Source organism: Salmo trutta, chromosome 25, assembly GCF_901001165.1.
Source record: "Salmo trutta chromosome 25, fSalTru1.1, whole genome shotgun sequence".
In the NCBI taxonomy this organism is placed as follows: domain Eukaryota; kingdom Metazoa; phylum Chordata; class Actinopteri; order Salmoniformes; family Salmonidae; genus Salmo; species Salmo trutta.
The window spans coordinates 9892573-9913962 of record NC_042981.1 but is presented as its reverse complement, the minus strand read 5'-3'; the positions used below and the strand labels follow the sequence as shown (position 1 = coordinate 9913962).

Below are 21390 nucleotides of genomic sequence, written 5' to 3'. Positions count from 1 at the left end.
TGTTACAGAGTGAGTAGACGATGGTTACTGGTTATTGCAGAGTGAGTAGACGATGGTTACTGGTTGTTACAGAGTGAGTAGACGATGGTTACTGGTTGTTACAGAGTGAGTAGACGATGGTTACTGGTTGTTACAGAGTGAGTAGACGATGGTTACTGGTTGCTGCAGAGTGAGTAGACGATGGTTACTGGTTGTTACAGAGTGAGTAGACGATGGTTACTGCTTGTTACAGAGTGAGTAGACGATGGTTACTGGTTGTTACAGAGTGAGTAGACGATGGTTACTGGTAGTTACAGAGTGAGTAGACGATGGTTACTGGTTGTTACAGAGTGAGTAGACGATGGTTACTGGTTGTTACAGAGTGAATAGACGATGGTTACTGGTTGTTACAGAGTGAGTAGACGATGGGTACTGGTTGTTACAGAGTGAGTAGACGATGGTTACTGGTTGTTACAGAGTGAGTAGACGATGGTTACTGGTTGCTACAGAGTGAGTAGACGATGGTTACTGGTTGCTACAGAGTGAGTAGACGATGGTTACTGGTTGCTACAGAGTGAGTAGACGATGGTTACTGGTTGTTACAGAGTGAGTAGACGATGGTTACTGCTTGTTACAGAGTGAGTAGACGATGGTTACTGGTTGTTACAGAGTGAGTAGACGATGGTTACTGGTTGTTGGAGAGTGAGTAGACGATGGTTACTGGTTGCTGCAGAGTGAGTAGACGATGGTTACTGGTTGTTACAGAGTGAGTAGACGATGGTTACTGGTTGTTACAGACTGAGTAGACGATGGTTACTGGTTGCTACAGAGTGAATAGACGATGGTTACTGGTTGTTACAGAGTGAGTAGACGATGGTTACTGGTTGTTACAGAGTGAGTAGACGACGGTTACTGGTTGCTACAGTGTGAGTAGACGATGGTTACTGGTTGCTACAGAGTGAGTAGACGATGGTTACTGGTTGCTACAGAGTGAGTAGACGATGGTTACTGGTTGTTACAGAGTGAGTAGACGATGGTTAATGGTTGCTACAGAGTGAGTAGACGATGGTTACTGGTTGCTGCAGAGTGAGTAGACGATGGTTACTGGTTGTTACAGAGTGAGTAGACGATGGTTACTGGTTGTTACAGAGTGAATAGACGATGGTTACTGGTTGCTACAGAGTGAGTAGACAATGGTTACTGGTTGTTACAGAGTGAGTAGACGATGGGTACTGGTTGTTACAGAGTGAGTAGACGATGGTTACTGGTTGCTACAGAGTGAGTAGACAATGGTTACTGGTTGTTACAGAGTGAGTAGACGATGGTTACTGGTTGTTACAGAGTGAGTAGATGATGGTTACTGGTTGCTACAGAGTGAGTAGACGATGGTTACTGGTTGCTGCAGAGTGAGTAGACGATAGTTACTGGTTGTTACAGAGTGAGTAGACGATGGTTACTGGTTGCTACAGAGTGAGTAGACGATGGTTACTGGTTGTTACAGAGTGAGTAGACGATGGTTACTGGTTGTTACAGTGTGAGTAGACGATGGTTACTGGTTGCTACAGAGTGAGTAGACGATGGTTACTGGTTGTTACAGAGTGAGTAGACGATGGTTACTGGTTGCTACAGAGTGAGTAGACGATGGTTACTGGTTGCTGCAGAGTGAGTAGACGATGGTTACTGGTTGTTACAGAGTGAGTAGACGATGGTTACTGATTGCTGCAGAGTGAGTAGACAATGGTTACTGGTTGTTACAGAGTGAGTAGACGATGGTTACTGGTTGTTACAGAGTGAGTAGACGATGGTTACTGGTTGTTACAGAGTGAGTAGACGATGGTTACTGGTTGTTACAGAGTGAGTAGACGATGGTTACTGGTTGTTACAGAGTGAGTAGACGATGGTTACTGGTTGCTACAGAGTGAGTAGACAATGGTTACTGGTTGTTACAGAGTGAGTAGACGATGGTTACTGGTTGTTGCAGAGTGAGTAGACGATGGTTACTGGTTGTTACAGAGACGATGGTTACTGGTTGTTACAGAGTGAGTAGACGATGGTTACTGGTTGTTACAGAGTGAGTAGACGATGGTTACTGGTTGTTACAGAGTGAGTAGACGATGGTTACTGGTTGTTCCCCTGTCTCTCTCTCTATTGGTGTCAGTATGTTCCCCTGTCTCTCTCTCTATTGGTGTCAGTATGTTCCCCTGTCTCTCTCTCTCTATTGGTGTCAGTATGTTCCCCTGTCTCTCTCTCTCTCTATTGGTGTCAGTATGTTCCCCTGTCTCTCTCTCTCTACTGGTGTCAGTATGTTCCCCTGTCTCTCTCTCTCTATTGGTGTCAGTATGTTCCCCTGTCTCTCTCTCTATTGGTGTCAGTATGTTCCCCTGTCTCTCTCTCTCTATTGGTGTCAGTATGTTCCCCTGTCTCTCTCTCTCTATTGGTGTCAGTATGTTCCCTTGTCTCTCTCTCTCTCTATTGGTGTCAGTATGTTTCCCTGTCTCTCTCTCTCTATTGGTGTCAGTATGTTCCCCTGTCTCTCTCTCTCTCTATTGGTGTCAGTATGTTCCCCTGTCTCTCTCTCTCTACTGGTGTCAGTATGTTCCCCTGTCTCTCTCTCTCTATTGGTGTCAGTATGTTCCCCTGTCTCTCTCTCTATTGGTGTCAGTATGTTCCCCTGTCTCTCTCTCTCTATTGGTGTCAGTATGTTCCCCTGTCTCTCTCTCTCTATTGGTGTCAGTATGTTCCCTTGTCTCTCTCTCTCTCTATTGGTGTCAGTATGTTTCCCTGTCTCTCTCTCTCTATTGGTTTCAGTATGTTCCCCAGTCTCTCTCTCTCTATTGGTTACAGTATGTTCCCCTGTCTCTCTCTCTCTATTGGTGTCAGTATGTTCCCCTGTCTCTCTCTCTCTATTGGTGTCAGTATGTTCCCCTGTCTCTCTCTCTCTATTGGTGTCAGTATGTTCCCCTGTCTCTCTCTCTCTATTGGTGTCAGTATGTTCCCCTGTCTCTCTCTCTCTATTGGTGTCAGTATGTTCCCCTGTCTCTCTCTCTCTATTGGTGTCAGTATGTTCCCCTGTCTCTCTCTCTATTGGTGTCAGTATTTTCCCCTGTCTCTCTCTCTCTATTGGTGTCAGTGTGTTCCCCTGTCTCTCTCTCAATTGGTGTCAGTGTGTTCCCCTGTCTCTCTCTCTATTGGTGTCAGTGTGTTCCCCTGTCTCTCTCTCAATTGGTGTCAGTGTTTTCCCCTGTCTCTCTCTCTCTATTGGTGTCAGTATGTTCCCCTGTCTCTCTCTCTCTATTGGTGTCAGTATGTTCCCCTGTCTCTCTCTCTCTATTGGTGTCAGTATGTTCCCCTGTCTCTCTCTCTCTATTGGTGTCAGTATGTTCCCCTGTCTCTCTCTCTCTATTGGTGTCAGTATGTTCCCCTGTCTCTCTCTCTCTCTCTCTATTGGTGTCAGTAGGTTCACCTGTCTCTCTCTCTATTGGTGTCAGTATGTTCCCCTGTCTCTCTCTCTCTCTATTGGTGTCAGTATGTTCTGTCTCTCTCTCTCTATTGGTGTCAGTATGTTCCCCTCTCTCTCTCTCTCTATTGGTGTCAGTATGTTCCCCTGTCTCTCTCTCTCTCTATTGGTGTCAGTATGTTCCCCTGTCTCTCTCTCTATTGGTTTCAGTATGTTCCCCTGTCTCTCTCTCTCTCTCTCTCTCTCTCTATTGGTGTCAGTATGTTATCCTGTCTCTCTCTCTCTATTGGTGTCAGTATGTTCCCCTGTGTCTCTCTCTACTGGTGTCAATGTGTTCCCCTGTCTCTCTCTCTCTATTGGTGTCAGTATGTTCCCCTGTCTCTCTCTCTCTATTGGTGTCAGTATGTTCCCCTGTCTCTCTCTCTCTATTGGTGTCAGTATGTTCCCCTGTCTCTCTCTCTATTGGTGTCAGTATGTTCCCCTGTCTCTCTCTCTCTATTGGTGTCAGTATGTTTTCCTGTCTCTCTCTCTCTATTGGTGTCAGTATGTTCCCCTGTCTCTCTCTCTATTGGTGTCAGTATGTTCCCCTGTCTCTCTCTCTCTACTGGTGTCAGTATGTTCCCCTGTCTCTCTCTCTATTGGTGTCAGTATGTTCCCCTGTCGCTCTCTCTATTGGTGTCAGTATGTTCCCCTGTCTCTCTCTCTATTGGTGTCAGTATGTTCCCCTGTCTCTCTCTCTCGATTGGTGTCAGTATGTTCCCCTGTCTCTCTCTCTCTATTGGTGTCAGTATGTTCCCCTGTCTCTCTCTCTCTATTGGTGTCAGTATGTTCCCCTGTCTCTCTCTCTATTGGTGTCAGTATGTTCCCCTGTCTCTCTCTCTCTATTGGTGTCAGTATGTTCCCCTGTCTCTCTCTCTCTATTGGTGTCAGTATGTTCCCCTGTCTCTCTCTCTATTGGTGTCAATATGTTCCCCTGTCTCTCTCTCTCTCTATTGGTGTCAGTATGTTCTCCTGTCTCTCTCACTATTGGTGTCAGTATGGTCCCCTGTCTCTCTCTCTGTGTTTGTGTCAGTTGTGTCCCTGGGGTTTATTTTGAGGTCTTATCACAGCTGTTCTATATGTGGGCAAGACCCCCCACCCCTCTCTCTCTCGCTCTTTTCCTCCTTCTCACTTCTCCTTTTCGTTCTCATATACCCAGGACCTTCTGGTAAGAATCAGTTCAGTATCTCGTATGCGTTTTGTGTTTGGGGTGATGTAGACGGAAGTATTTTCATGGGTATATGTTTCCTGTCTTCTTGTGGCATTGTAGGGATTGTTTGAAAGTATTTTGGATAAGCTATTGTTTTTGGAATGGGTAACAGATTTGTCATATTCGTGAAGTAGTGTACAGTTTGTGTTACGGTGGACCACTTGTTCTTCAACATTTTTATGTGAACTTGTCAATTACAATATAGGCCTAGTATTGTATCAAATTAGTGTTTGGTTCCAAAAGTCTTTCTTGGAATGGATTAGGCAGGCTGCTTGGAGGTCGATGTCCTATCACACTGCTCTATCTGAAAGATTCATTAGAAATACATACACATGCAAAAGTGTCCCATTTTTAGACAAGAAGCTGTGGAATATAGTATTACAATTAAAATAGATGTGTTACTTCTTCTGGGTAAAATGCAACTCCAGCTCTGTTGTGTTGTCACTGTTCTGGGTATTTCAAGTGCTGGTATTAGTTTCATCAATCCATATACTACTACAATTTACACCAACAAAAGTGAGGTTTTGAAATAAATAAATAACATGACCATATTAAGAAGTTCCTAAAATAGCATGTGTGCCCAGAACAGGTGGCAAGTGCTCTGACAACTCAGCTCTGCCTGTGAAAGCACTGAGCAGCGGGAAGTGGAGAATGAGTAGAGGCTTTGCACACAGGCAGCAGACTAATTATATGCACATAAACAGGCCACAGTCAAGCTCTACCACCAGACTTCAGTTGATATTTTATAAGTTGTGAATCTGATTGACTATGTCATTTAGGCTCATTAAATAGATACAAATCACGAGAAAACAGTTTTAATAATATTGGAAAAGATTATGTTAAAGCTATTCTGTTGAAGTTTGGATTGACCTTGGCTTGAATGTTTTCCCCTTATACAGTAGTATAATAGTAGAAGTATATTAGTATACACTGAGTGGACAAAACATTAGGAACACCTGCTCTTTCTATGACAGACTGACCAGGAGAATCTAGGTGAAAGCTATGATCCCTTATTGATGTCACTTGTTAAATCCACTTCAATCAGTGTAGATGAAGTGAAGGAGACAAGTTAAAGAACGATTTTTAAGCCTTGAGACAATTGAGACACGGATTGTGCATGTGTGCCATTCAGAGGGTGAATGCCTTTGAACAGGGTATGATAGTAGGTGCCAGGCGCACCTGTTTGAGTGTGTCAAGGGCTGCAATGCTGATGGGTTTTTCACGCTCACCCATTTCCCGTGTGTATCTGGAATGGTCCTCCACCCAAAGGACATCCAGCCAACTTGACTCAAATGTAGGAAGCATTGGAGTCAACATGGGCCAGCATCCCTGTGGAACCCTTTCGACACCTTGGAGAGTCCATGCCCAACTAGTTAAGACTGTGCTGAGGGCAAACGGGGAGTGCAACTCAATATTAGGAAGGTGTTCCTAATGCTTGGTACACTCAGCATATTTTATTGCTTTTATTACCTGAACATGAGGAACCAGTCGGGGGATTTGCATCGTGAGCGTGTGTAATAGCGCATAGTCTCTAGGTTTTGTCTCATTAATGACCATCTTTCATGGAAACACTGAACTAGAACATAACCACATTCGTTTTAGTCATTCTAATTCTATGCTGTATCATTCTCTCTCGTTGCTAGTCTATCAGAATGGAGACTTGTCAGGTGAGTGGCCAGGAGGAGCCGGCCCAGGGCCAGGGTCAGGTGGACTTGACAGAGGACTTGAGCAAGCAGCTAGAGGACATCATCAGTACCTACCAGGAGGCCAGTGAGGAGCCCACGGAGCAGGAGGAGGTGGAAGAGGAGGCGCTGAAGGAGCAGGTCACTAAGAAGAGCTCCGCCAAGGACCAGAAACTGGAGAAGAAGATGCTCAAAAGTCTTGGTGGGTTCTTTTCTTCTTCTTCTTTGGTTGTATTCAGCATCAATAGTTGTAGTGTTACAGTGTATCAATAGTTGTAGTGTTACAGTGTATCAATAGTTGTAGTGTTACAGTGTATCAATAGTTGTAGTGTTACAGTGTATCAATAGTTGTAGTGTTACAGTGTATCAATAGTTGTAGTGTTACAGTGTATCAATAGTTGTAGTGTTACAGTGTATCAATTGTTGTAGTGTTACAGTGTATCAATAGTTCTAGTGTTAGTGTATCAATAGTTGTAGTGTTACAGTGTATCAATAGTTGTAGTGTTACAGTGTATCAATAGTTGTAGTGTTACAGTGTATCAATAGTTTTTGTGTTACAGTGTATCAATAGGTGTAGCGTTACAGTGTATCGATAGTTTTTGTGTTATTAACTGTACTATAACATGATCTCTATTCAGGTAAAGAGGCCATGCTATTGATGCAGAGTTTGAACAAGCTCGGCACTCCAGAGCAGAAACTGGAGGCCATCATCAAGAAACATGCTGAGCTGGTGAGCGGAGCATGCTGATCCATGCCTCAGAGTTAGTGCTGATGGAAAAAGTACCCAATTGTCATACTTGAGTAAAAGTAAAGATATCTTAATAGAAAATTACTCAAGTAAAAGTGAAAGTCACCTAGTAAAATACTACTTGAGTAAAAGTCTAAAAGTATTTGGTTTTAAATATACTTAAGTATCAAAAGTAAATGTAATTGCTAAAATATACATGCATATCAAAAGTAAAAATAAAAGTATAAATTATTTTAAGTTCCTTATGTTAAGCAAACCAGATGGCACCATTTTCTTGTTGTTTTTTAATTTATGGATAGCCAGTTGAAACACTCAGACATCATTTACAAACCAAGCATGTGTTTAGTGAGTCCGACAGATCAGAGGCAGTAGGGATGACCAGGGATGTTCTCTTGATAAGTGTGTGAATTAGACCATTTTCCTTTTGGGTGTCGGGGAAAATGTATTTTGGAAAAAGTACACAATTTGTCAAAAAGTAAAAGTTCTCAAAAATATAAATAGTAAAGTACAGATACCCCAAAAAACGACTTAAGTAGTACTTTAAAGTATATTTACCTAAGTACTTTACACCACTTCCCAGAGGTAGTGTTGATCCATGCCCCAGAGGTAGTATTGATCCATGCCCCAAAGGTAGTGTTGATCCATGCCCCAGAGGTAGTATTGATCCATGCCCCAGAGGTAGTGTTGATCCATGCCCCAGAGGTAGTATTGATCCATGCCCCAGAGGTAGTATTGATCCATGCCCCAGAGGTAGTATTGATCCATGCCCCAGAGGTAGTATTGATCCATGCCCCAGAGGTAGTATTGATCCATGCCCCAGAGGTAGTATTGATCCATGCCCCAGAGGTAGTATTGATCCATGCCCCAGAGGTAGTATTGATCCATGCCCCAGAGGTAGTGTTGATCCATGCCCCAGATGTAGTGTTGATCCATGCCCCAGAGGTAGTGTTGATCCATGCCCCAGAGGTAGTATTGATCCATGCCCCAGAGGTAGTGTTCATCCATGCCCCAGAGGTAGTGCTGATCCATGCCCCAGAGGTAGTATTGATCCATGCCCCAGAGGTAGTATTGATCCATGCCCCAGAGGTAGTATTGATCCATGCCCCAGAGGTAGGGTGCTGTGGCGTGTAGAAGGGAACTAGACGTGATCTTTGCCCATGTACTTTTCCATGATCCTTTCCTTCTAAATATAATTAATATTATTCGTAGTGAAGCATAGATGCATGTATCTAACAGGCTGCCAACCACTTCCATATCATTGGTCTAGACCAGTCATAGGCAACTTTGATGGGGGTGGGGGGCCACAAAACTTCTGAACTCATCATGAGGGGCCTCAGTTGCTCGCGGGTCTGCGTACCCACATGTAGAGTTTATATTGTGCAATTCTACACATTTTGCCATGGGGCATAGAGAAAATGTTGCGGTTTTAAAGTGAGTTGGCTGAAATTCTACACATTTTGCCATGGGTCATAGAGAAAATGTTGCAGTTTAATAGTGAGCTTGCTGAAATTCTACACATTTTGCCATGGGCAGAGAGAAGATTTTGCAATTTTATAACTAATTTCATACAATTCTACTCGTTTTATCATGGGATGGAGAGGAAGATCTGCTGTTTTACAACACATTTCCTGCAATTCTGCACATTTTGCCATAGGGTGGTGTTGTGTCTTTACTATCATTAAACGTGAAGACTGTTATTTTATCAAATCAATTCTCTATGTGTAATTATTATTATGTGATTAAGCTAATCATGTAAACTTTCATCAACTAGGAAGTCGGGGCACCAAGGCAAAATGTTTATACTCTCTATTTCCCGAATCGACTCTTCAGATATTTTCATATCTTATCGAGTACAGTCTTCTATTAATGATTATTAATCTTTACCTTCCGTCAGTCTCATTCCAAATGTCATAAAATTCTTGGTTATCTGCATGAACCCTATCTTAAATTATGAATCAGCGATATACAAATTGGCTTAATTATTTGTTTACTAATTAACTAATCAAATCACAGAAACACATGAAAACACACACAATCAGTTCATACATTGGGTTCCTACATGATACAAAGAAAAGTCCCTAGAGGACGAAACCGATGTGACGGCTTGGTAGACAAAGAAAAGTCCCTAGAGGATGAAACCGATATGATGGCTTGGTAGACAAAGAAAAGTCCCTAGAGGATGAAACCGATGTGACGGCTTGGTAGACAAAGAAAAGTCCCTAGAGGACGAAACCGATGTGACGGCTTGGTAGACAAAGAAAAGTCCCTAGAGGATGAAACCGATGTGACGGCTTGGTAGACAAAGAAAAGTCCCTAGAGGATGAAACCGATGTGACGGCTTGGTAGACAAAGAAAAGTCCCTAGAGGATGAAACCGATATGACGGCTTGGTAGACAAAGAAAAGTCCCTAGAGGATGAAACCGATGTGACGGCTTGGTAGACAAAGAAAAGTCCCTAGAGGATGAAACCGATGTGACGGCTTGGTAGACAAAGAAAAGTCCCTAGAGGATGAAACCGATGTGACGGCTTGGTAGACAAAGAAAAGTCCCTAGAGGACGAAACCGATGTGACGGCTTGGTAGACAAAGAAAAGTCCCTAGAGGACGAAACCGATATGACGGCTTGGTAGACAAAGAAAAGGGGTGTGGCAGTTCAGGAGCGGGAAATTCATAGAGGATTACTACAGTCATAGAAATTGCTAATACTTTACATGAACGACCGCTCATTCGAAAAGAAATTGCAATGTATATATATTTACACCCAGAATGTTGTCTTCTCTGTTGGAATCCTCGATCGTCCTGCAGGGTTCATCAGAGTCTCTGGTTAACTTTCATTCAAGTCACAAAGTATTTTGTGGTTGTAGATGGTTAGAATGTATACTTCAGAGTAGCATTCAGAAATGTTCTCATAGATAGATGCTTCGGCAGTTGTCAGTATTCTCGTTCTAGACTTACGTAATTTCTAGCTGCAGACTAGTAATTATACGTCTAAGATTTGCTTTATTCTGTAGGGATCGATAGTCTCAGAGTTGAACCATTTCCAGTCGTGTAGCCAATGCTCCACGTGGTATAGTCTTGTCCTTTGGTAGAGTTGCAGTTTAAACCACAACACACCAGCGTCACCCGGCATGTTTTGGTCTGAGAAATTCAACCATCTGCAACCTTAGCTTACACCGGGGTTTGCGTGGTCTGGTGTGGATTTCATCAGCAGTGGGTTTTATACGTTTCAGTAGAAAAGGGCGGTTCCATGAAGCCGACGTAATGTCTATGCTCACGTGGGCGTGGCCATTGATTTGATTAACTTTACATGAAAAACCCATACTCTCATTTAGAAGGTTAACATCACATTACATCTTTTCACAAATAGTTTCATGTTTAATCACATACGTTTCACAATATTTAGATGTAAACCTGACTGCTGGGAAATGTACACTTTAAGAGATACAGTTATGTGTGTTTCCTGTCCTTCTTGAGATCACCAAATGAAACACACTCAACATGACTGTCCCTTAATTAAGTGTCCACGGATCATTCCCACATTCTCAAAAGTAGAAATATTTTTTAATTCTCCCCTTTTGAAGATTTAGGAGTTTGGCCAAGTGAAGTATTTTGTTCTCTCTCTCTGAATACTGCATGGTAGTTTCTACCCAGTATTTATGACCAGTCATAAAGTCACAAAACTGTGGCGAGGGAGAGAGAGAGAGAGAGAGAGAGAGAGAGAGAGAGAGAGAGAGAGAGAGAGAGAGAGAGAGAGAGAGAGAGAGACAGAGACAGAGACAGAGAGAGAGAGAGAGAGAGAGAGAGAGAGAGAGAGAGAGAGAGAGAGAGAGAGAGAGAGAGAGAGAGAGAGAGAGAGAGAGAGAGGGGGCTATGATCCTTCCCACAGGGCACGTCATGACAGTGGAGAGAAATGTTTGTAGTTCTTAGTGTGATATCTGAGTGAAACTGACTAATAAAACTAATCCGGTCCCCCCGGGTGGTAATTCAACCGGGATTACCAAATTTAGATAGCTTGCCGCTAGACTAACGTACTAATCTAAAAAATGTTAGCTGACATAGGCTAATTGAGTGACTACCAGTGACTGACATAACAAGAGGGAACTGCTAATGCACAACAACATTTTGAAATTGCACCTTGTGTATTCTACTATTATATTTCGCAACATTAAGCAGAGACCCCGACAGAGTTCCAAATAAATAAAACATTTAATCCGAGGGTTTTCAAAAGGGGGGCCATCTCTGGTCTAGACATACAGTGCATTCAGAAAGTATTCAGACCACTTGACTTTTTACACATTTTGTTACGTTACAGACTTATTGTAAAATGGATTAAATATTTTTTCCCCTCATCAATCTACACACAATACCCCACAATGACAAAGTGAAAACAGGTTTTTAGACATTTTTGCAAAAAAATTAACGAAATATCACATTTACATGAGTATTCAGACCCTTTACTCAGTACTTTGTTGAAGCACCTTTGGCAGCGATTACAGCCTAGAGTCTTCTTGGGTATGACGCTACAAGCTTGGCACAACTGTATTTGAAGAGTTTCTGCCATTCTTCTCTGCAGATCCTCTCAGGCTCTGCCAGGTTGGATGGGGAGCGTCACTGTACAGTTATTTTCTTACTTTTTTATTTAAAAAAAATAAATAAAATGTACCCATTTTTCACAGAAAGCCTTCCCACAGCTATTTTCAGGTTTCTCCAGAGATGTTAGATCGGATTCAAGTCCGGGCTCTGTCTGGGCCACTCAAGGACATTCAGAGACTTGTCCTGAAGCCACTCCTGCGTTGTCTTGGCTGTGTGCTTAGGGTCGTTGTCCTGTTGGAAGGTGAACCTTCGCCCCAGTCTGAGGTCCTGAGCGCTCTGGAGCAGGTTTTCATCAAGGATCTCTTTGCTCCATTCATCTTTCCCTCGATCCTGACTAGTCTCCCAGTCCCTGCAACTGAAAAACATCCCCACAGCATGATGCTGCTACCACCATGCTTCACCGTAGGGATGGTGCCAGGTTTCCTCCAGACATAATGCTTGGCACTCAAGCCAAAGAGTTCAATCTTGGTTTCATCAGACCAGAGAATCTTGTTTCTCATGGTCTGAGAGACCTTTAGGTGCCTTTTGGCAAACTCCAAGCGGGCTGCCATGTGCCTTTTACTAAGGAGTGGCTTCCATCTGGCCACTCTACCCTAAATGCCTGATTGGTGGAGTGCTGCAGAGATGGTTTTCCTTCTGGAAGGTTCTCCCATCTCCACAGATGAACTCTAGAGCTCTGACAGAGTGACGGTCAGGTTCTTGGTCACTTCCCTGACCAAGGCCCTTCTCCCCCGATTGCTCAGTTTGGCCAGGCGGCCAGCTCTAGGAAGTCTTAGTGGTTCCAAACTTCTTCCATTTAAGAATGATGGAGGCCACTGTGTTTTTGGGGACCTTCAATGCTGCAGAAATGTTTTGGTAACCTTACCCCAGATCTGTGCCTTGACACAATCCTGACTCGGAGCTCTACGGACAATTTATTCGACCTCATGGCTTGGTTTTTGCTCTGACGTGCATTTTCAACTGTGGGATATTATATAAACAGGTGTGTGCCTTTCCAAATCATCTTTCCAAATCATGTCCAATCAATTGAATTTACCACAGGTGGATTCAAATCAAGTTGTAGAAACATCTCAAGGATGATCAATGGAAACAGGATGCAGCTGAGCTCAATTTCGATTTTTTTAGCAAAGGGTCTGAATACTGATGTAAAAAAGTTATTTCTGTTTTTTATTTGCAAAAAATTCAAAAACCTGTTTTTGCTTTGTCATTATGGGGAATTGTGTGTAGATTGATGAGAAAAAAAAGGCTATAACGTAACAAAGTGTGGAAAAAGTTAAGGGGTCTGAATACTTTCTGAATGCACTTTATACTACATAGATTTGTTTTGTTTGTGAAGAGGAAAAATGATGTATGTGTGCGTGTGTGTGTGTGTGTGTGTGTGTGTGTGTGTAGCTGGATGAACACCGGGGTGACCAGAAGCAGCTGAAGTTTCTGCAGAAGAAGCTTCTCCAGGTGATGAAAGAGAAGGACCAGCTCCAGAGTGAACACAGCAGGGCTGTTCTGGCCCGCAGCAAGTTGGAGTCCCTGTGTAGGGAGCTGCAGAGACACAACAAGACCCTCAAGGTGAGCCTCTCATTGTAGCATGATTTACACTACATGACACTACACTACAAAAGTATGTGGACACCTGCTCGTCGAACATCTCATTCCAAAATCATGGGCATTAATATGGAGTTGGTCCTCCCTTTGCTGCTATGACAGCCTCCACTCTTCTGGGAAGGCTTTCTACTAGATGTTGGAACATTGCTGCTGGGACTTGCTTCCATTCAGCCACAAGAAAATGAGTGAGGTTGGGCACTGATGTTGGGCGATTAGGCCTGGCTCGCAGTTCCAATTCATCCCAAAGGTGTTTGATAAGGTTGAGGTCAGGGCTCTGTGCAGGCCAGTCAAGTTCTTCAACATCGATCTCGACAAATCATTTCTGCATGGACCTCGCTTTGTGGTTTGTTATGCTGAAACAGGAAAGGGCCTTCTCCAAACTGTTGCCACAAAGTTGCAAGCACAGAATCGTCTAGAATGTCATTGTATGCTGTAATGTTAAGATTTCCCATCACTGGAACTAAGGGGCCTAGCCCAAACCATGAAAAACAGCCCCAGACCATTATTCTCCTGGGATCTGCCAAGCCCAGATTTGTCCGTCGGACTGCCAGATTGTGAAGCGTGATTCATCAATCCAGAGAACTTGTTTCCACTGCTCCAGAGTCCAATGGCGGCGAGCTTTACACCACTCCAGCCGATGCTTGGCATTGCTCATGGTGATCTTAGGCTTGTGTGTGGCTGCTCGGCAATGGAAACCCATTTCATGAAGCTCCCGACAAACAGTTCTTGTGCTGATGTTGCTTCCAGAGGCAGTTTGGAATACGGTCGGGAGTGTTGCAACCGAAGACAGACAATTTTTATGAGCTACATGCTTCAGTACTCGGCGGCCCGTTCTGTGAGCTTGTGTGGCCTACCACTTCGCGGCTGAGCCGTTGTTGCTCCTAGGCGTTTCCACTTCACAATAACAGGACTTACAGTTGACCGGAGCAGCTCTAGCAGGGCTGAAATTTGACCAACTGACTTGTTGGAAAGGTGGCATTCTATGACAGTGCCACATTGAAAGTCACTGAGCTTTTCAGTAAGTCCATTCTACTGCCAATGTTTGTCAATGGAGATCACATGGCTGTGTGCTCGATTTTATACACCTGTCAACAACGGGTGGGGCTGAAATAGCCAAATCCACTAATTTGAAGGGGTGTCCACATACTTTTGTACATATAGTGTACCTCAGTACCCATAACACTCTGTGTAACATGTCCAAGGTGAGGCTCTCCTCTCACTAGTACCGCCAACCAGAATTGTATCAAATACTACTTTGAAATACCTGAACTGCTATTGATTTACTTTGCCCTTTAAAATGGAACCAATGGATTAGCCTTGAATGTTCAAACTCCAAGCTAAATCAAGCGCATCTCAAATACTTTTACATATTTATTTGACCCTGGTCTGATGCAACAACCAGTGGCCCTCACTAAGTTAAAATTATATGGCAGGTGTATGGTTAGTATGTGAATACACTGTCTGTGTATTCACTCCTTACATGAGATTGTCTGGGAGTCCAAATGGCACACTTTCCCTATGTAGTGCACTACTTTTGACCAGAGCCTGGTCAAAGGTAGTGCAATACATAGGGAATAAGGTGCCATTGGGGACAAACCCTAATGGTGCATCATCTTGTATTCTGTGATTGTTCAGGAGGAAACCCTCCAGAGGTGTAGGGAGGACGACCTGAAGAGGAAGGATATCACCACTCACTTCCAGAGCACGCTGACGGACATCCAGGCCCAGATCGAGGAGCACAGTACCCGCAACACCAAGCTGTGTCAGGAGAACACCGACCTGGCAGAGAAACTTAAGAGCCTCATCTCCCAATACGACGCAAGAGAGGCAGTATGGAGTCCTGTTACAAACTCTCTGGAGCATATAGTGCAGTTTAAACTGAATATGTTTAGTTACAGTATTAGTCAAATGTTCAAGGTTTTTGCTTTATTTTTTACAATTTTATACATAGTAGAATAATAGTGAAGACATCAAAAGTATGAAATAACACATATGGAATCATGTAGTAACCAAAAAAGTGTTAAACAAATCAAAATCTATCTTAGATTTTAGATTCTTCAAAGTAGCCATCCTTTGCCTTGAAAACTGCTTTGCACACTCTTGGCATTCTTGAAGGAGTTCCCACATATGCTGAGCACTGGTTGGCTGCTTTTCCTTCATTCTGTGGTCCAACTCATCCCAAACCATCTCAATTGGGTTGAGGTCGCATGATTGTGGAGGCCAGATCATCTGATGCAGCACTCCATCACTCTCCTTGGTCAAATAGCCCCTACACAGCCTGGAGGTGTGTTGGGTCATTGTCCTGTTGAAAAACAAATGATAGTCCCATTAAGCGCAAACCAGATGGAATGGTGTATCGATGCAGAATGCTGTGGTAGCCATGCTGGTTAAGTGTGCCTTGAATTCTAAAAAGATCCCTGACAGTGTCACCAGCAAAGCACCCCCACACCATCACACCTCCTCCTCCATGCTTCATGGTGGGAACCACACATGCGGAGATCATCTGTTCACCTACTCTGCGTCTCACAAAGACACGACGGTTGGAACCAAAAATTTCAAATTTGGACTTATCAGACCAAAGGACAGATTTCAACTGGTCTAATGTCCATTGCTTTTGTTTCTTGGCCCAAGCAAGTCTATTCTTCTTATTGGTGTCCTTTAGTAGTGGTTTCTTTGCAGTAATTCGACCATGAAGGCCTGATTCCCGCATTCTCCTCTGAACAGTTGATGTTGAGATGTGTCTGCTACTTCAACTCTGTAAAGCATTTATTTGGGCTGCAATCAGAGGTGCAGTTACCTCTAATGAACTTATCCTCTGCAGCAGAGGTAACTCTGGGTCTTCCTTTCCTGTGGCGGTCCTCATTAGAGCCAGTTTCATCATAGCGCTTGATGATTTTTGCGACTGCCCTTGAAGACACTTTCAAAGTTCTTGAAATTTCCGCATTGACTGACCTTCACGTCTTCAAGTAATGATGGACTGTCGTTTCTCTTTGCTTATTTGAGCTGTTCTTGCCATAATATGGACTTGGTCTTTTACCAAATAGGGCTATCTTCTCTATACCACCCCTACCTTGTCACAACACAACTGATTGGCTCATTGCATTAAGAAGGAAAGAAATTAACTTAAAAAGGCACACCTGTTAATTGAAATGCATTCCAGGTGACTACCTCATGAAGCTGGTTGAGAGAATGCCAAGAGTATGAAAAGCTGTCATCAAGGAAAATGGTGGCTACTTTGAAGAATCTCATTTAAAAAAAATATTTTGATTTGTTTAACACTTTTTTGGTTACTACATGATTCCATAGTTTTGATGTCTTCATTATTATTCTACAATGTAGAAAATAGTAAAAAAATTCAGAAAAACTCTGAGTAGGTGTGCCCAGACTTTTGACTGGTCTATTAACACACAATCACACATGTATTTTAAATAGTGTTTTTCATTTCAATGATAATCTCAAAGATGCTTTAAAGTAAAACAAATGTTACAATGTTAGTATTAATTTGTACACAACTTTTGTGTCTCTTTCTAACTTCCATCACACACACTTCACATCACACACACTTCACATCACACACATTTCACACACTTACATTCAATTCAATACTCAACTGATATAGAAACCCATCATGATTGAACACAACAGGCCCATGCAACAATAGGGGTCACTGTGTGACAATATAAGCTTGCTCCTCCTTGAGTCAAGGGCATGCTCAGTGGTTCATTTGTCTCATTTCTCATTATTGTTAGTGTCTGATGAGCTTGGCTCGGTTATGGATGTCAAAGTTCACCTTTCAAGCAAGAATGTTACCACTAGGAATAGACCAATGATACAAACCAGCCCTTGCCACTCTTTTACTGTGGAAATGTTGTAGTGTTTGTTTCAGTGAAAGTGATCCAATCTACCTCTTGTTACCTCACAGAACCTGGAAAAGGTGTTCAAACATAGAGACCTGCAGCAGAAGCTGTTGGAAACCAAACTTGAACAGGCAAACATGATCATTGCAGAGGGAGAGGAGAAGCACAAGCGAGAGAAAGACCACGTAAGTTAGCATCTTACACAATTTAAAACTATTTTATTTTCAGGTCATATTGACTGACGATGAGAAGAGTTTCATCACATACAGTGTATTCATATACTGTCTATTATTGAAGATCAGTGCTTGGAATAAGCTACACACATGACAGAACATAATGGAAAAATGTTATTCAGTGACAAGGCAAAGAATTCACAACTGATATATTTTCATTTTACATTTTTTGAAGTTGATAAATAAGGCTGCACGGTCGCAGGTGAAGGTGCAGATTCTGAAAGAACAAGAGGAAGGGATGCAGGCCCAGGTAAATGGAGACAGTTTCTTTATCTCTGTCTGTCTTCCCTCTCTCTCTCTCCCACTCTGTCTCCCCTCTATCTCTCTCTGTCTGTCTCCCCTACCCTCTCTCTCTCTCTTTTACATACTGCTGCACAAACTTAACTTTCTCATTTCTCCCTCCAGATTTCCATGTACTCCGAAAAGTTTGATGAAATCCAGGGGACTGTGTCAAAGAGCAATGGAGTGTACGCCAGCTTCAGACAGGACATGGAGAAGGTAGCCAAAGTCTTACTCTCAGTAATCCCCTATAGTGATGACCTTATGTATAATCTTATATGAGATCAATGGTGTTGCCATGGCACAAATACATTCCATTTATTTATACCATGGCATTGTTGAATACTAATATCTGATTGGCTCTAAGGGCATTCTAGAGCTTGCATTATTGAAGTGACAATGCCTGAGAAGCTGGTGTCAAACTGAAGCTGGAAAGACTGCAAACTAGCTGCACTTTGTTTTGTTTGACCTTTTTTCAATTGACATTTCTTTGTATATACCCATAAATGATGGCAGCTGATTCATGATTTTGACTGGCTGAGAAACGCTGCATGCCTGTCTGTCTCGTCCCAACACGTTCATTACTATGGGACAGCTGGAGATCGAATTTGAATATTGAAACAATGTTGCAAAAGTCGGAGAGACAGAAAGCAAGGTTTATACAAATTTCCGCTGTTGAAAACTAAATGTTAGTCTAAAAGAAATGTGAGATAATGTCTAGATGCTTTTTATAGTGGAGATCAAGTTTATAAATTGCCTGGCTGGGCTGATGAGACAGTGGATTACGCAGTCAGATGGACCAGAGTAAATAGGCATTTTAACATCATAGATTTAGCTGGTGGTAACTTGTGGAATAGACACCGGCTGGAATGTGTTTTCTTAATAAAAAAAATATCCAATTGGTAGTTACAGTCTTGTGCCATCGCTGCAACTCCCCTACGAACTCGGGAGAGACAAAGGTCGAGAGCCACGAGAGCCTCCGAAACATGACCCTGCCAAGCTGCACTGCTTCTTGACACACTGCTCGCTAAACCCGTAAGCCAGCCTGCACCAATGTGTTGGAGGAAACACCGTACAACTGTTGTTGACCGAAGTCAGAGTGCATGCACCAGGCTCGCCATAAGGAGTCGCTAGAGCGCGATGGGACAAGGACACCCTGGCAGGCCAAACCCACCCCTAAGCCGGATGACGCTGGGCCAATTGTGCGCCGCCTCATGGGTCTCCCGGTCACAGCCGGCTGCGACACAGCCTGGGATCGAATCTGGGTCTGTAGTGCCTTACATGCTGACCACACAGCCCGCATCGCGTGTGAGCATTGCAAAAGAAATGTACACATACATGTTATTCAATCATTGCACTCACACTGCTCGCGCGCGTCAACGAGCGTCTGCGTAGCCAGGCGCTAAAATAAAACTGGTTTCTATTTGTGAAGCTTGATGCGCTGCAAGTCCCGCTTCTCCCATCTCCTCATTGGTTTTTAGAGATTACTAGAAACAAACTCGGTTTATCCATTTATCTGTGGATTAATTGTCGGAGTAGAGTACCTTGTGCATTTCAGGTAAAATAACAACCCAGGTGAAATTACAACCCAATGTTTATATCCCAGAACAAATTAGCTAGCAACAGCAAGCTAGCTAGCTAAATTGCAATACATGTTTAATGCTTTTCGACCTGTCCCCAAATGAATATAGTTGGTTCAGAGTTTGTTTTGATATTTCAACCTGCGTGTCCTGATCGCATCTGGTGTGGATGTACAAAATCAACATGCACACGATGTGAGTGGTCTGGTCAGCATGTTAGACCCAGATGCTGGAATGCAGTTTTAACCATACAGCATTCAGGGTTAGACCCACCCATTGTATAATACCTTTTATAAACTGGGTGGTTCGAGCCATGAATGCTGATTGGCTGATAGCCGTGGTATATCAGACCATACCACGGGTATGACAAAGCATTTATTTTTACTTCTCTAATTAGGTTGGTAACCAGTTTATAATAGTAATAAGGCACCTCGGGGGTTTGTGGTATTATGGCCAATATACCCCACCCCCTCGTGCCTTATTGCTTAAACAATGCACGGTAGATGGCTATAGTTCATCCTTACATGTTCTATGTTTGAGCTGCTTTTGAAAGCAAAAGTCGAATTGAAAACATTGGTATTGTTGAATTCGATTTTCATAATAGCAAGCTAGGACAGATGGTTTGGTTAGCCAAACTAGCAAGTCTGTTTGTTCGGTAACCAAGGCAACTAACAGTTACTGTCGTATCTAGTAAACTTGCTATCTAATTCAGTTGATGTTTAACAGATTTCTACCTGCAAATGAACACATTTCTAGCGGCAAATGTGTTCAATTATAGCCATTGTATAACAGGGATAACCAACTCTGGGCTCTGCGTTCTCTGGAAAATAATGCAACTCCGTGGAAGGATGGTTGATCTCCGCAAGCGTGTCGTGGAACACACCTTCCACGTCGTTCATTATTTTCCATAGAGCGCATAGCCCCTTGTTGATTACTTTTCAATTGAACTGTCTTTTTTTTTTTGGTCTTGTAGATGTCCAAGAAGATGAGGAAGCTGGAGAAAGAGTCTATTCAATGGAAAAGCCGTTTCGAGGGCTGCAACAAGGCTCTTATCGATATGCTCACAGACGTAAGACCATACAGACCAAACACGTTTCATCCATTTTTTGTAATACTCAGTGCGCTTTTACGTTCACCCTCTATCAAAAACATGAAAGACAAACAAGCAACAAAGACTTAAATATGACTGTAGTTCTTCTTTGACTCATGGTGGAGATAGTGTCTGCATATCAAATGGCACCCTATTCCCTGGTGCAGTGCACTACTCTTGACCATAGCCCTATTGGCTATAGACACCACATAGGGAATAGGAGGACATTTGCTATGATGGCTATGATTTATCTATACAAATCTCACCCTGTATCTTTTTACCCCATTCAGAAAACCTTGAAGGAGAAGGAGTTTGAGCTGTTCACCTTGAAGACTCAGAAGCTGGAGAAACTGTGCCGGGCACTGCAGGAGGAGAGGAACAGTCTCTCTCATAAGCTCCAGGAAGCCAATCCAGCAGCTGCCACCAGTGTATCGGAGACAAAAGAGAAGGAGAATCCAGAGGTACCTGCTACTGAAAAGCCCAGTGAGACACCCTCTGAAAAACCCAGGGCTATTGAAACCCCTGTTCCTATAGAGACCCCCGCAGTCGTAACTCCGGCTACTGAAAATCCCGCTCCTGCAACCCCCCTGACCAGAGAGCTGGCCGACCTGAAGGCCCAGAAGGCCCGTCTACAGGAGATTCAAATGTCCTTCACCCTTTCCAACGTCGTGCCGCCTGAGTTCTTTGACAACGAGGAAGAGGAGGAGACCACCACAGAGCCACATGGACACACTGAGGCCCCAGAGGCCAGTAACGAGGCAACCAAGGCCCCAGAGAAGAATCACATAGAGGGGTGTAACGGAGACAAGACGACAGAGGAGACCACCAGCCCATCTTCTTCTGCCGCAGCAGCTGAAGAAGACGAAGCCCAGGAGCAGAGAGATAGGGATATGGAGTCAGTTGACTAGACTAGGGTCGGTGTAGTTACAGTAGGTTACAATCAGAGATGGAGACCATGTGATCATAACTTGTTTGAATGGAATTTTTAAGAATAAACAATAAAAACATGCTCTTGTCCATTCATAAATCATTTATAATCACTTGTG

At 43.2% G+C, this 21390-nt stretch overlaps 1 protein-coding gene across 1 annotated transcript; it reads left to right on the top strand.

The window, feature by feature from the left end:
• Positions 1 to 4550: 4550 nt before the first annotated feature.
• On the top strand, positions 4551 to 21352 carry txlnbb (taxilin beta b). The gene is made up of 10 exons (XM_029712824.1): positions 4551 to 4643; positions 6329 to 6569; positions 7006 to 7097; positions 13099 to 13269; positions 14941 to 15135; positions 17228 to 17347; positions 17571 to 17645; positions 17801 to 17893; positions 20228 to 20323; positions 20635 to 21352. Exons 2-10 carry the CDS (start codon positions 6338 to 6340, stop codon positions 21250 to 21252), a joined length of 1692 nt encoding a protein of 563 aa, XP_029568684.1. The 5' UTR covers positions 4551 to 4643; positions 6329 to 6337; the 3' UTR covers positions 21253 to 21352.
• Positions 21353 to 21390: the final 38 nt, after the last annotated feature.

Coding starts and splice junctions, on each gene's coding strand:
- txlnbb (XM_029712824.1), top strand. CDS start 6,338: ATGGAGACTTGTCAGGTGAGTGGCCAGGAGGAGCCGGCCCAGGGCCAG. Junction 7,098..13,098: donor TCAAGAAACATGCTGAGCTG/GTGAGCGGAGCA, acceptor GTGTGTGTGTAG/CTGGATGAACACCGGGGTGA. Junction 20,324..20,634: donor TTATCGATATGCTCACAGAC/GTAAGACCATAC, acceptor TACCCCATTCAG/AAAACCTTGAAGGAGAAGGA.